The sequence below is a fragment of the Pleurodeles waltl genome, chromosome 3_2, assembly GCF_031143425.1.
Source record: "Pleurodeles waltl isolate 20211129_DDA chromosome 3_2, aPleWal1.hap1.20221129, whole genome shotgun sequence".
Lineage (NCBI taxonomy): Eukaryota > Metazoa > Chordata > Amphibia > Caudata > Salamandridae > Pleurodeles > Pleurodeles waltl.
This window is the reverse complement of record NC_090441.1, coordinates 199,227,176-199,243,014: the sequence shown is the minus strand read 5'-3', so window position 1 is coordinate 199,243,014 and position 15,839 is coordinate 199,227,176. Positions and strand designations below refer to the sequence as shown.

Genomic DNA, 15,839 nt, shown 5'->3' with positions numbered 1-15,839 from the left:
GGTGCAAGCTTCTCATACACAGAACAGTTACAGTGCAGGTAGCAGCGGTGCAAGCTTCTCATACACAGAACAGTTACATTGCAGGTAGCCGCAGTGCAAGCGTCTCTCATACACAGAACAGTTACTGTGGAGGTAGCAGCAGTGCAAGCATCTCTCATATACAGAACTGTTACAGTGCAGGTAGCAGCAGTGCAAGCTTCTCATACACAGAACTGTTACAGTGCAGGTAGCAGCAGTGCAAGCTTCTCATACACAGAACAGTTACAGTGCAGGTAGCAGCGGTGCAAGCTTCTCATACACAGAACAGTTACAGTGCAGGTAGCAGCGGTGCAAGCTTCTCATACACAGAACAGTTACAGTGCAGGTAGCAGCGGTGCAAGCTTCTCATACACAGAACAGTTACAGTGCAGGTAGCAGCGGTGCAAGCTTCTCATACACAGAACAGTTACAGTGCAGGTAGCAGCGGTGCAAGCTTCTCATACACAGAACAGTTACAGTGCAGGTAGCAGCGGTGCAAGCTTCTCATACACCGAACAGTTACATTGCAGGTAGCAGCAGTGCAAGCGTCTCTCATACACAGAACTGTTACAGTGCAGGTAGCAGCAGTGCAAGCTTCTCATACACAGAACAGTTACTGTGGAGGTAGCAGCAGTGCCAGCATCTCTCATATACAGAACTGTTACAGTGGAGGTAGCAGCTGTGCAAGCTTCTCATACACAGAACAGATACAGTGCAGGTAGCAGCGGTGCAAGCTTCTCATACACAGAACTGTTACAGTGCAGGTAGCAGCAGTGCAAGCTTCTCATACACAGAACAGATACAGTGCAGGTAGCAGCAGTGCAAGCTTCTCATACACAGAACAGTTACAGTGCAGGTAGCAGCAGTGCAAGCGTCTCTCATACGTAGAACAGTTACAGTGCAGGTAGCAACAGTGCAAGCGTCTCTCATACGTAGAACAGTTACAGTGCAGGTAGCAACAGTGCAAGCTTCTCATACACAGAACAGATACAGTGCAGGTAGCAGCGGTGCAAGCTTCTCATACACAGAACTGTTACTGTGGAGGTAGCAGCGGTGCAAGCTTCTCATACACAGAACAGTTACAGTGCAGGTAGCAGCGGTGCAAGCTTCTCATACACAGAACAGTTACATTGCAGGTAGCCGCAGTGCAAGCTTCTCATACACAGAACTGTTACTGTGGAGGTAGCAGCAGTGCAAGCATCTCTCATATACAGAACTGTTACAGTGCAGGTAGCAGCAGTGCAAGCTTCTCATACACAGAACAGATACAGTGCAGGTAGCAGCGGTGCAAGCTTCTCATACACAGAACAGTTACAGTGCAGGTAGCAGCAGTGCAAGCGTCTCTCATACGTAGAACAGTTACAGTGCAGGTAGCAACGTTGCAAGCTTCTCATACACAGAACAGATACAGTGCAGGTAGCAGCGGTGCAAGCTTCTCATACACAGAACTGTTACTGTGGAGGTAGCGGCAGTTCAGACTTCTTTTGTATAACTAACAGTTCCAGAGGGCCAGACTGTTATTCCCTGATGGGCAGGCTGGTCCAATTGGGGACTCTACTACTTTTTAACCCTGGGTATTCCTCAGACCCTGGGGCATGTTTCCTGAATGTTCACTGCATTATCCGTACATAAGAAAGGCTGCTGCCCTCCTTCCCAGTCTCTTGGTACCTGCCAAGCCTTTCTCACACAGGAATGTTAATAAAGTCCTGCAGAACAGATGCCGGTTCAGCTCACATTAAACACAATGGCCCTCCATCCTCACCTGTTGAACCCATAGGTTCTCAAAACGCATCCCATACATAATGGAGGCAAAAAGGACCCAGGCAAGGGTGACTGCGCAGACTTCCCTAGAGGGAGCTGGTAGGCAACCCTTCCTAAGGGCTATAGGTGGTCTTGAGAATAGATTTTTGCTGCCACTGCTGTCAGTCTATCACAGCTTGGGCAAAGAGTGCTGCAGACGCTCTCTGTAAAAGAGGGTGCACTAAGCATGCCCCTCTACCTCCAAGCTAAGTTCTAGGGTCTCAATCTAGATAAACAGGGAGTCCCCAGGTGAACATGTGATTTCCACATTCGCAGTGGTAAAAAAAAAATCCAGAAAACCTACATCAAATTTCCAGTGACTTGCCAGGATATCAACATAGGGCAGGGAAGCACTATCTCCAGAGCATGCAGAAGACATCCCGTACCAACAGCACGCCACTCAAGGTACTTGTCCATGGACTTCTGCATACATTTTCCGTAAACAGGCCTAGGACCATCCCAGATGGCATGGATGCTCAGATTGGACAGTTACTGCTTAGGTACTCTTTGGCTCTGCCTAGTTTAAAGTACACTCTACCCATGTGTTCACTTACTTGAGTCATATCACCTTTTATGCCACTCTCACCTGCAATGGTGACATCTTTCTTATTGATGAAGGGAAAAGGAAATTTACATTAAGCAGAAGGGTGACTTTAGGCTTAGAGGTGACTAGGTTGTATTCTTTTCTTCATCAAACTAGAAATCCACAAACCATACCTCTAAATTACAGTTGTGCATGAATATTATTTTTACAAGGTACTCGTACTCCACTCCAGTGCTACCACAAAGTCTTGCAAGGATGCTGCTGTTCACTTCGAACATTATGAAATCCAAGTATCACTACCTGACTAGCTTGTCATGTGGCCTTTAGCACACATGCTTCAGAACCAGGCAGCAGGTCGCTTTGCCCTGTTCTATTTTTGGAATCAATAGATCTGCAGCCACAGTGGTCTTCTCCTAGCAAGTAGGGTGTGCCACGTCCTTCCTGAGGTCACTTTTTTCCACATCCCTTTCATGGTGTAGGTATTGTTTGCACAGCCTTTGGTCACCTTAAACAAGCATGATCAAGTCACTCATCCCACCTAGCGTCACCTCTTTTGCATGCCTGGCTTCTCGTCAAGTTATTTTGCCTGCATTTTCTGTGGCTGCCTCCCAGCATTATGGACTGGTTGCACATCTCTCTGAAAGTGGTCCTATGTGGTCTTATGCTCCTCTTTGGTCTACGAGGTATTTTGTCTGCAACCACTGAGGTCCCTTCCATGCAGGAAGAGCAGGTCTCATTTCCTGCTCCAAATTAATATTTTCTGCATGTTCTGCTCCTCACCCAGTTATTGTCTACAACCACTGCTGGAGCTTCCCAACATGAAGAGGGCCACGGGTCCTCTTGGAGCCACCTTATCTGCATGCTCTTCTCCTCCCTCGCCCAGGTATTACCTTACAACCACTGCGTGTGTCTCCCAAGATGAAAGGAAAGTCAAACAACTCTCCTGGGGTCACCCTTCTCTATGCTCCCCTCCTCACCCAGGTATTATCTTACAACCACTGCGTGTGTCTCCCAAGATGAAAGGCAAGTCAAACAACTCTCCTGGGGTCACCCTTCTCTACGCTCCTTGTCTCGCCCAGGTATTACCTTACAACCACTGCATGTGTCTCCCAAGATGAAAGGCAAGTCAAACAACTCTCCTGGGGTCACCCTTCTCTACGCTCCTTGTCTCGCCCAGGTATTACCTTACAACCACTGCATGTGTCTCCCAAGATGAAAGGCAAGACAAACAACTCTCCTGGGGTCATCCTTCTCTACGCTCCTTGCCTCGCCCAGGTATTGGAAGTTCAGATTCTGTAGCAGTGCGGCTCCTGTCTCCCCAGCACCTGTGCCTTCACTCCTGATCCTCCTTACCGAGCATTCTGCTGGTTACAAATATATATGTATTTATAATGTTTTAAGTAAAGTGTGATGCTGCCGTTGTGGCGAAGTCCGTCTGCACACATATAAGTAAATTCATCATTTGTGACAGCTGCTGAGTTAGTCTCGCACTTTTGCATGCTTTTCCTCTTGCGGCAAAGACCTTTTAAAACATATCGGAGAGTGGGCTGGTAGGAAGGGCCAGTAGTGTACCTGGAAAGGTAAGGACATGTGACTAGGCTTGAAATAGTGAAGACCTTGTGACTGCCAGAAAGAGCTGTGACATACTTTACAAAGTGTAATCTGCCTGTAAGGAGCCTGAGACACATGTAAGAGGGAAGGAATGACTGGGTCCTGCCTGGTGCTAGGGAGGAGTGGTTGGAAGAAGGCCCTATGGCGCAATCAGGAAGGGAGAAAGAGACTGATATCCCTGGAATACAATAAAAGAGGAAGAACAGCCTCCAGAGAAGTGAGGTTGGGGAAGGCAGTGTACTGCTTGCGAGGGGAGGAAGGAACAAAGTAAAGCTGGGGAGGAGAGGAGGTGATCGTGTCATGCCTGGGAAGGAGAGGTGGAGTGGCTAGAGCAATGGAGGAAGGGGTCTGATTCAGGGAGGTGTGAGATGGGGAAAGTCACTGTGATACCTGGGAGGCTAAGAAGGGATTGCCAGACCTGTGACTAGAGAGGACATGAAGTCACGAGGGCCCCGGGCCTGTGATGCCAAGGAACGAGAAATTAGCACATCTCCTGGAGAAAAGAAACTGACTGCTGAGCCTAGAAGAGGTGGAAAAGTCTCTCCTGTGAAGGGGAAAAATTACCACATGCTTACAAAGTAATTTTAATCTACGGCAATTGTCTCAAAGGAAGGCTGTTGCATGCAGCACATGCTGTGGAAGTATCTTTGGCACAAACATGTTGGGTGACTTAGTGCCCATGATCATGGGTGAAAGCAAGGGCAGTGGCACACTAGGAAGCTAGCGAGGTATGACATGTCCATGGTATATGCACGGGACCAGGGGGAGTGCACAAGTGGCTAGAGTGATAGGCTAGATGGCAAACACTTTCAGCCGGCAGTGTCTGTTGGATTTGCGTTGGAGGAGATGAGGTGCTTGAAATGAACATATCCGAGTATGCAATGATTTTCTTTTCCAACCCTCTTGGTCATGTGCCGCACTTTTCTTTTGTGTTGTGCTGATCAGCTGGTCTTGTGCGTTCTCCCCCAGGTACCGGAAACAGGCCCTGAAATGGCACCCAGACAAGAACCCAGACAACAAGGAGCAGGCTGAGAAGAAGTTCAAAGAAGTGGCCGAGGCCTATGAGGTCCTCTCAGACCGTAAGACTCTGCATGCTGCCTTCTGGTTTCTTTCACTCTTCTTCCTTTTCTAAGCGGGTATCCCCTGCACTCACTGGTGGCCTTTCTCCTGATTCCAGGAGCAGAATCCAGAACATGGAAAAAGGAACCGTGTTTATTCTTGGTTATAAAATGCCAAATATACAGATTCTAATGTTGTTCAAGAGATTTCCCACATCCACCACCATTGTCAGTCAGTCTCCTGCCCTTTGTCATGAGAGTGACTCTCCATTGGGTCTGCACTTTCAGACAAAAGCACCATTCATGCTGGGAGCCACAGGCCAAGCCCTATATTGGTTAAAGTGAAACCATGTGTACTGATGACTGAACAACCAACACTTGCAGTTCCCAGCTATCCTGTGACTCTGCCTTCACAACAGGATCACTTTGTAATGACCCGCTTAGTCTGTTTTTGTGCTGTGCTTGCTGTCTGATATGCTTGTTCTTGTTGGTTCTCACCAGAATATTCTGTTCTGTCATTTTGTTTGATCTGTAACGTTGTCACAGAAGGTGGTAATTTGTGACTGCCAGAGGGCCACCTTTCTTCCTAAATCTTAGAATTTTAAAACTGCTGTCTAGTAAGAGACAAAATGTTCATCAGGCGCGTGTGTCAGATGTTTTCCAGCTGCTGGTAGCCCAGTGCTTCGGCCTTAAATGCAAACCTATATCTGCTGTGAATGAGGGCAGGAAGCGGCTGTGCTTCCCACCTTACTCTGTACTGACCTCAATATTGGGGTATTGAAGAAAGGAATTATGTCATTTCTCACATATATTTTTCAGTGTGAGGCCCACAAGCCGCATAGAGTTGAATGAAACTCAGTGACGTTCCCTTGAGACATCTGTCATATAGGTAAAGTACCTTTGTTGGGCTCCAGTAACACGGAGTTAGTTCCTTACATGTTATGGCCTTGCTCCTTGTGTGAACTTGGCTTGTGTCTACTAGTTGCAGCAAACCAGTACCAGAAGGGCTCTCCAGATTATTCCCTTCACTTCAAATCACACAAAATCCAACACCTTTTGTTTCTTTTTCCCTTCTGTAAGTGGAGCACTGATGAGAGAGTTGTGTTACTTTACAGTGTCTTGGTCCCTGTAGGTCGCTATGAAAGTACCTCACAACTGGGATAAAGTTAACCTAATGTCAGTCATTCTTCTGTGCTTGTGCTCTGGACATTAAGTGAGACAAGGCATCCACTTACAAAAGGTGGATCTCCCCTCCACTGAGTGATCCCATGGCAGAGCGTCTGAGGTGGAGCAGTGCTTAATTTGAGCCAGTGGTTACAGGTGGGGCCCACTGACACTCATGTTTGGGCGACTGGTACTTATTTTTCCTCATCAGCCTTTGACCCACAAGAGAGAAACACAAAAGTGGAAAGGAAGAGAAAGGTGTAAAAACAGTGACAGAAAAGAATGAGTGAAGAGTGAAATCAAGCTACTGGGAGTTTCTGGTGGTGGATGAAAGCAGCATGAGGTGGAACCAAGACTGCACAGCTGTGGTATTTGACATCTCCGACACACGACAGTGCTGGCCTCATGCTTCTGGGAAACTTTAGGCCCCTGCACTTGCTCCTACAAATTAATACCGGGTTGGGGATTTGGCAACATTGGTGGTGTGCTGAAGACAATAACGTCAAGGAACTGAGTATTAAAGTAGTCTGATAATGAATCTAAATGGCAAACTCTGGCTCCTGATTCCGCCATTCACAAGGCCCACAGGCACCTACATGCGACATCGTAGGGCCTATCAGGGATCTGTCCCAAGCATGGGAACTGTATACCTTGTTTGTTTTAGTGTCTCCACAGGTGGGGATTCTGTTGCTACTCCTGCACAGATGTACACCTTTGTATAGCCTTGAGTCGGATAATTCATGTTGGTTATAGAACAATTGGTAGTTTAACACTGTGCTTGGTTCCAAGCACAAGCCATTGTAATGGATAGTTCTAACTACAGATTCCTCACCTTAGGATACACCCAATGACCAGATTGGATCATGAAACCTTGTTCCATTGCAGTGCTTCTACGCGCACCTAGGTGCATATGTCACTTCATTTCTTTCCACGCCTTCCAATGCTTCTGCTTCCAACTTTCAGTTCTTACAACATCTTCAAAAATAAATCTCACCAGTGCACTAGGGAACAATGTCCACACCCAGAAGGACTGGTATCATGCCATGCTGCTACTGCAGGAAGCAGATGTCTGTTACAGACCCACACAGGTGTCTTTAGTGTTGCGGTTTGGGCCACGACTCTTTAAGTCATGCAATAAATGTGAAAAACTACATCACCGACCATAAGAAGTCATACTATAGGTCAGGCTCCTGATCAAGTATAAGAAAGCGAAGTGGGGCTCGACTCTTCCTGCCACCCTAACCCTAAAGAGAAGATGCAAGGGCATCCCAGTGCCGGCCCCACCAATTTGAGGTCTCCGTCCATGCAATTGGTTCCTCAGCTAGTTTCAACGTGCCCTGAATTATCTAGGTCTTCATCGACCACCCCCCCACCCCCCTCCCCATAGCAGGTAAAGGCCTTCAAGGAAGCTATGCTGCAGATTTTCGGTGTGCTTACGCCTATTTTGTGTGGCTTTGGGTCCCATTGAACCTTGGGGGCCTCCGGTAGGGTTGGCACTGATAAGGCCATCTCCAGCATAGTCGGATCAGATCGACACCTTTGTGACATGTATTTTCTCAACCCCAGAGAGCCTTCTCATGCAGGCCCCAGCCAGTAAGGTGAATCCTAAATCATTTCTAATCACTCCTCTGGATAAGAAATCCAAGATGGTAGAGGCTTTTGACAAGCACATGTTTTCTTTTGCCAGTCTAGCATTGTGATACGTAAATACTGTTTGTTTGCTGGGTCTTTAACACGCCCTGAATGTCCTGCCACTTCTTGCCAGCAGTCCCAGAACACTTTTGGGCCTCTTTGTCCCAGACAATTCATTATGGATAGGACACGGCCAAAGATGCTATCCTCACAGGTTTGAACACTCTGAATTGCCCAGTAAAGGCAGGTGAAACTGGTGTTGTACTCTGTCGACGTGTGGATGCGTTTCTCGGGATTCTCTGGCAGTATATGCAGGCCTCCCTCCTGGTATGTACCCACCGATATACAGGCCTCCCGTATGGCTGCATTGGAGCTCTTTAAGGACAGTGAGCTGTGGCAAGCTCTTTGGGGCTGTTGCCCCCTGCTAAACCTTCTGCCCCCCTCCCATCTATTCTTCCCACACCAGAGCAAATGTCAGACAAAAACCAGTCCAGTCCACTACGGATAGTACACTACTGAAGGCTTTAAAAGATCAAGGGTTCCTGCCTTACTCCTTATCCTACTGTGCATCATACCCAAATTGCTCCCCCCGCCCCAATCATTTTCTGGCCTAAAAGAATTGTGTGGGAGGGGGTGTTCTGTCGAGCTCCTGTTATTTCTTTTTTTTAAAATCTTCTTGTAATGTTTTGTTGGCATTTTTCAATTATACAAAGCAGGGAGCTGGTAGGCTACATAATGAAAGGCATAACACAACTCAGGCAAAATATGATGTCAATCAGGCTATGGCGACAATACAGAGTTACTTCAGTGAGTGAACACCAGCTTATCCCGTTCTATGGGATAGTTGCATGATAAATACGTCTTTACGGCAACTCCTGCAATAAAAGAAAATTAGAAAAAGGCGGTGCACAAGACAAGTGATTGCCGACGTTGGTGACCGAATCATCCGTTTTGATAAACTTTTAACAAGAAGAAAGGTAACAAAACAACTTGGCAGTCCACACTGCTTACCAACCCGTTGCCCTTCCCCTCCCCAGTCGTCATCCCCGATGGATGCTGCGTGAAATGCCCACCACCAGTGACCTCAAAGGGTATGCGTGAGGGGCGCCATATTGAACAAGGCTAGTAGCAGCAGTCCATTGCTTCGGCCTACATGTCGGGGCCGTAGCTTGCTTCTCAGTGCCGCCGTCTGACTCCTGGGAATGAGTTGACTTTAAATGAGGTAAGATAGTATCCCAGTAGTTAGCAGAGGGATACTTCCCCAGCTCAAGTGGCTTCTCCTCAAGGCTACACTTTCTGCTTGTGCCCAATTAAGCATCGAGCGCTCCCACGCTGCGACAGACAGGGGCTCAAAGGATTTTCATCTGCGAGGAATGAGACGTTTAGCCATTATGAACCCAGGTCTAGGAAGCCGGAGGTTACCCTATACTTCTTGCTTCTATGAGACAATCCTAGGTGGCATATTTCCCACTTATGCCTTCTGGACGTTCAGTGCCTGCAACTTAATGTGATGCGGGTCCAATACCTATGTAAATGGGGGCAGGACCAGAGCATATGTGGCAAGCAAGTCAGCATCTACATGAGTGCAATGTGGGCGGGCTGCTTCCTCCCTATAGTAAAACTATTGATGTTGGCCAGTGTGAGTTAAGCCCTGTGTATTATATAAAGCTGAATAAACTTGAATTGGACATTGCGCAGCACGTCTTGGCCCTTCCAATAAGGCGGCCCATTCCTGGTCAGTGCAAGGGCACATTAAGTCAGCTTCTCACCGTTGCCATGGGGTGAGGAGCTGTGGGATAGTTTGAGATCGAAGTGAGTCTGCAAACCGACGTATGAGGTGTCTGCCCCTTCCCATCACATGTAAATATTGGACTGGGAGATATGTGGGTAGTTCCGTGGTCATGTCTCTGCAGTGGTATCCGAGTGTGGCAAGCAGTGAGTTGTGAAGCAAAAATGGACCCAGTGGTAGTCCATCCTCCTCCATTAACATCCCGTATGTGGCTAGTGTACCATCCCTATACAGGTTCCCCAGGTTATCTAGGCCCACTGCATGCCATGCCATGAGCTCAGCAGACAATGTGGGTCCCTGAGCCCTAGGCGTACGCAGGAGTGCCAGCCCTGGCATATAGGGGAGCATGTGATGAGTGATGTATCGGCATCTATGATATGAACGATACGCTACCACCAGCAACAGCGAGTCAGACACCCGCGTGCCAGGGCCTAGCTTCAGGTTCATGCAAATGTGTGTCACTGTGCCGCTTCCTCACCTCCCACTGCTGCAAACGTGCACATAGTGACAGCAGAGTGAACGGGCAATACGAAGTGGGAGGTGTATACTTTTAGATGGCAGGCTCCCGGCAGGATAATTACTGGATAACTGGTGTGAGCTGCAGAGCTAGCTTAACGCGCGTCCGCCATGATAGCTGTTCGAGCAACGCCCCTCTCTGACGAGCTCCTGTTATTGCTTACGCTTGCTTTATCATTCTTTGCCATGTTGGTCTAAATCCCTGCAAGTTAAAATAGCATACCCATACACAAAGCAGAGACTTTGTGTAAAAAAAACAAAATATATATATATTTTTTTTTAAATAAGAGTAAAGCACAATCATATATAGATATGTAATAAAGTTGAAAATCACCTAGAGACCCTGGGATCATGCTTCAGAAACATTTCTGAACGGGATGTGCAATGGAAAAACCCACTGAGATTCATACTTTGTAGGTGTTCCAGATACAAAAAAGTGAGCTGTCCAAACAAATCTGAGCTCTCTGAGTCCCTTCATTGAGCAATTGTGGGTAAGGTTTTCAGAAGAGGCAACAAATGTCAGAGGCGCACTACTGCATAATCTGGAGGCCATGGCCAAACCAAATGAGCCCCGACTTGGTTCTAGTGAACTCATTCTAGTTCGTCCACCATGGAAATACGAAGAAGAGCAATCTGGATGCTTATGAAGAAATGAACAACCAGAAGAATCGCCTAAAGAATTGTACCAGTCAGAAAGACTTAAAACTTATAGTTGTCCCCTAAGAGCTAGCACAGTAGAGGCCCCCTTTGATATTTAGTACACTTTGGGTTAACTGCCCAGCAGGAAGTCCCTCTCTGTATCCTAGAAATGAGCCCCAAGCTCCTTCTCCCACCTCCTGACATACAACATCCATCAAACCTTCCATTGTGGCAAAATCATCTCTGGGCCAGACTTTTAGCTTTGGAGATGGCATCAACTTCACAGTGAGCTATTAAGGCCTGGGGGAATGTGAGGAGTGGCCACAAAAGGATGAGGACGGATGATGGAAATAGTAAGGGTTCTGCACGAGCATGCGAATCTTGCATCAGTCTTCTTTCGGATCCCCTTTCAGAAGACCCTAACCACTGCTGTATGCCAAACATGAAACACAAACCTAATGTACTCCGGATTGACCCCATGTGTCACCAGAAAATGGATACATCTCGTCCAGTAGATCGTATTCAGTGAAGCCAGATGGCAGATGTTTGTAAAGGCCAACATCCATATGGTCATCTTGAAAAACATGAAATTGAAAGCCCCCGTTTGAGGGCAAAAGAGATGTTGCCACATCAGGTCTAACAAAAAGGTCCTGGAGGAGTTGGAATGACTTGAATTAAACATTGTGGTGTGGCTTCATTGCAGGTTGGAAAGTAACAGGTCAGCCTGTTGAAACTAGAAGCTCGCGCACAAAGCGCAGGCGGATGTATGGTACGCATCTGAAAGCACAGGCTGGGATCTTTGGAGGTGCTGGGAATGTTCATCCCAGCCTCTCATGAGGTCAGTAATGAGCTGGTCAAGTTTCATTTCATCTGAAAAGATGAAAAAGCTGGAACTGGGTGTGGCTGAAGGGGCTTGAGTGAAGAGACCCACTGAGGACCCTCCCGTGAGCAGAGAGGGCAGTGTGGGAAAGTCTCAGGCCGAGACTGAAGCAGGACATTGGAATCATTCTCCTCACCTCCTTCAGGCCCATCCTCCCATCCCCATGATGCACTCTTCATTACTTGGTCCCCAGTGAAACCTAGAAATAGCTTATTTTTGTCCTTCTCATGTTGCTTGTTTTTATCTCTTTCCATCATATTTCCTTCAAACTGGTACTCCCTCCTGACCTCTGGTTCTATCTTTGATCACACTTCATAGCGTTCTAGATGGGTGACTGCGAATAACAGGGATGTCTTTCATCAACGGGTTTGAAGTATAGACTAGTTGTTTATGACAGGGGTTCTTATCATGTGGCCCATGGATCCCTGGAGTCCTCTAAGCCTACTCGGGGAGTCCGCGACTGCTTAGAAAATTAAATATTAACTAATTAATACATTGATAGATTATAAAGAAGCAAAATGTACAATTAAGTTTCAAAACATTCTGTAAATATGAAAGAATTTTAAATTGGAGGCTAAAAGTTGTTAGTGGCCTCAGATTCATGGAGGCATTGAAGGCGCATCAGACAGAATACAGTATGGAGGATGAGTGGCCTCAATTTTGTTTGTTTATGAATTAACATATGTTCATTTGTATATTTGTTTGAGGGATACTTGTTTCTTTTTTTTTTCTTTTTTTTTATTCTTTTTTTTTTACTGTTGTGTGGTTCATTTGATCACAAATGCGCATACCAGGGGTCCCTGCCTTCCAGTGACTACTCAGTGGGAGCCCCCGGACTACAATAATGATTCACTGGGAGTCCCTGGGTTCCAGTAATGGTTAAGCCGGGGTCCACAAAAGTCAAAAGGTTAAGAACCACTGGTCTATGACATCATCCAGAATCCTGTTATGAACACATTTCTCTTTATTCATTTACCCCCAGAACAGTTTTATTTTGGTCCCACATCCATCCAGTAGGCATAAACCATACAGTTTGAATAGACAGTGACCAGTGAAACATCACAACAGTGGAAAAACAAGTTTAGTTTTTACTGATGGTACGTAATGGGGTGAATAGCATTTTGCAAAGTCCGTACACAATTGTGGATGTCTGTGCTGTTTTCTATATAACAACTGTAGATCTTTTTCTACGCCTTACTCCCTGTGCTTAATTTCAGCAAAACCACATAAATGCACCCCGCCTTTGAAGGCCGGGGAAAAATGAGATCGTGGGGCCCTTATATAGAGCAATCAACAGCCTTGGTAATTTTGTATGCAAAGTACACTTGGACATATAACCCGTAATCTGCCCCAGTAGGCGTCTTGATGTTTTAAAACACAGGACTGTTGGCTAAGGCTTTGAGTTTCTCCGTTTACGACCTGAAGGTGCAATGGCCTCGTGATGCAATCAGTCAGCAGGGGTCGGTCCCAAGGCTCAGCTCCTCTTAAGCGAATTAGTTATCTTTGATGGTATTTGTTTTCCTGAATCAATGGGGGCAGAACAGGTGCAGTTAGAAGGTGCTGAGTAGGAATGAAGAAGACTCCTTGGTGCTTAGTGAGTCATGTGAATGTGATCAGCAAAAAAGAGACACAAGACAATAGGAGTCTGAATGGACAGTTCTTAGTTGATCAACAGTATCAGATCTCTGTAGGCAGCCACTGCAAGGTCCAAGGGCCCCCAAGCAGGGTCTGTACATGCATCTCTGCCTCCTGCAGTCTGCTGAGTGGGGAACCTGGAAGGCCAGGCAGACCGTGCTGCTGGCGTATCTGCTCTAGGAGGTCAGTATGTGAAGTTAGCCTACCTGTAGTTGCAACTGGGATGCCAAGGTGCACCTTTGTGGATAGACTTCTCTTGCTGTAAGACACTGCTGCACAACAGAACTAATGCCTGCTTCTGTACATCATATCCTTAGCTAGTGAGAGCACTTGCCTGTGATGTTGTTTCTCTTAAGTGAAATGTGGCCCTCGGTCTTTCCTTCTTTGGACTATCCTCAAACCTTTTACTGGTTTCGATGTTGCTGAGGGCCAGAGACTTAGGGTGCTTTACTAGGTATCATTTGGTGCTATCTCCGAGGAAGTGAATTTGGGCATAGATCACTTGCCTGGAATCAACTGCTCTCAACTGAGGCTTCTCTGATTACCCACAAAAGGAACCTGTCAAAGATTTCAGGCCTAGAGGAATGTTTGAACTTTGCATCCAGATACGCAGAATGCAAATCTCTGGGCAGTACTGTTTCAGTCACAGTTCAAGAAATATCTTGATAATACAGATAGCCTCTGAAATGGCATCTCATTTACTTATGAGTGAGTTCTCTCATCAAGCTGCCTAAGAAATTAGGGGCCTCATTACGACCCTGGCGGGCGGCGGAGGCCGCCCGCCAGGATGCCGCCCTCCATAATACCTCTCCGCGGTCAGAAGACCGCGGAGGGTATTATGAGTTTTTCCCTGGGCTGGCGGGCGGTCTCCAAAAGACCGCCCGCCAGCCCAGGGAAAAACTCCCTTCCCACGAGGATGCCGGCTCGTAATCGAGCCGGCGGAGTGGGAAGGTGCGACGGGTGCTACTGCACCCGTCGCGTATTTCACTGTCTGCTACGCAGACAGTGAAGTTCTAGCGGGGCCCTCTTACGGGGGCCCCTGCAGTGCCCATGCCATTGGCATGGGCACTGCAGGGGCCCCCAGGGGCCCCACGACAATCCTTACCGCCATCCTGTTCCTGGCGGGCGAGCCGCCAGGAACAGGATGGCGGTAAGGATTGTCAGAATCCCCTCGGCGGCGCAGCGAGCTGCGCCGCCTTGGAGGATTCTTAGGGGCAGTGGAAAACCGGCGGGAGACCAGCGGTTTTCCCTTTCTGACCGCGGCCAAAGCGCCGCGGTCAGAATGCCCAAGGGAGCACCGCCGGCCTGTCGGCGGTGCTCCCGCCCCCGTTGGCCCTGGCGGTTCTCTACCGCCAGGGTCATAATGAGGCCCTAGATCTTTGCTCCTGGATGTAGGCGAGGGTGCATAATGTTTAACATTTATTTATTGACCTTGTATTTCAAGCTGCTTCAGAGCGCTCAAGTCTGACCTCTGTCTAACATTTGCACATCATAGTTGTAGGGTTGTCTTTAGTTCTTGTAAACAGGCCGATGAAACATTTTCATCTTCGTCAGTCCTCTGTGCCATTAGGTGTAGCTGTCTGGCACATGTGGTCACCTGATTCATAGAAATGAAACTCAGAAATTAGTCTGATTAAAAGGACTGAAGAAGTCCAAAGGACAATTTATCTTGATGGAAACACTACTCATTTACAAAACATAACTAAACAATTCCTACTGATTTACATTTAGGAGGGAGAATCCATCACTTTTCCTGTTCTCTTTCTGATCCTTTAACACAAGCTGAAGTGCACAAACTGATGCCGTGGATCATTGATTTATTATGTGCAAAGAGCTATAGATTTCACTATCTTAAGGTGTCAGGGTCACTGTAAGGTTGTCCTAGTGTGTAGTAATTCCTAAGTGAGTAACCCATTGTATCAAGTTCTTCTATCAACAGAAGTTGTTAGAAAGCTGTCTGAGATCAGGCATCACTGGTGGGCTTTTTCCGTCTTACTGAAAACTGCAAAAACCAGTCTGTAGAAGAAGGATTAACCTTTTCCAGGCTTCATTTCAGAAAAAGGAGGGATCCCCAAGTAGAGCAACTTAAATACATAAACCTTTTTAAACCAAGCCAGATTCTCATTTCTCTCCTCCCATGAGATCATTGCAGTGTGTTCTGAGTATCCTGATATTTTAAAGAAGCTTCCCTGTGACATAAATGTCCAGAAATGTTATTGTCGAGCTGCTACACATTGTCCTCCTACCCTACTGAAGGTGGAGACTTTTGCCCTCAAATGGACCTTGATGCAAAAGGATCTGTCAATCTATTGACCGCATATGGTGAAAGGAGATCGAAGCAGTATTTAATGGAAGATCCCAATAAGATGCTGCAGCACCCGCGTCTCCTGGTAATCAAGTCGTAAGAGCATCTAAATGAGATCCCAGTGCTGTGAACTATTGTTACAGGTACATAAAGCTATCATGTTAATGACCCAACTGGGTGCTCGCTCTGAACATCTACTTCTCTTTGGTTTATCTGTGGTGACGGCTTCAACCTCTTGGCATTCAGAA

At 47.0% G+C, this 15,839-nt stretch overlaps 1 protein-coding gene across 4 annotated transcripts in view; it reads left to right on the top strand.

Moving 5' to 3' along the window:
* Positions 1 to 15,839, top strand: part of DNAJB2 (DnaJ heat shock protein family (Hsp40) member B2) — a 147,509-nt gene that overhangs the window by 73,723 nt on the left and 57,947 nt on the right. For all 4 annotated transcript variants that reach the window (XM_069227165.1, XM_069227167.1, XM_069227166.1 and 1 more), the window contains exon 3: positions 4,943 to 5,052. In XM_069227165.1, the coding sequence (XP_069083266.1) occupies positions 4,943 to 5,052 (110 nt within the window). The remainder of the gene's footprint in view (positions 1 to 4,942; positions 5,053 to 15,839) is intronic.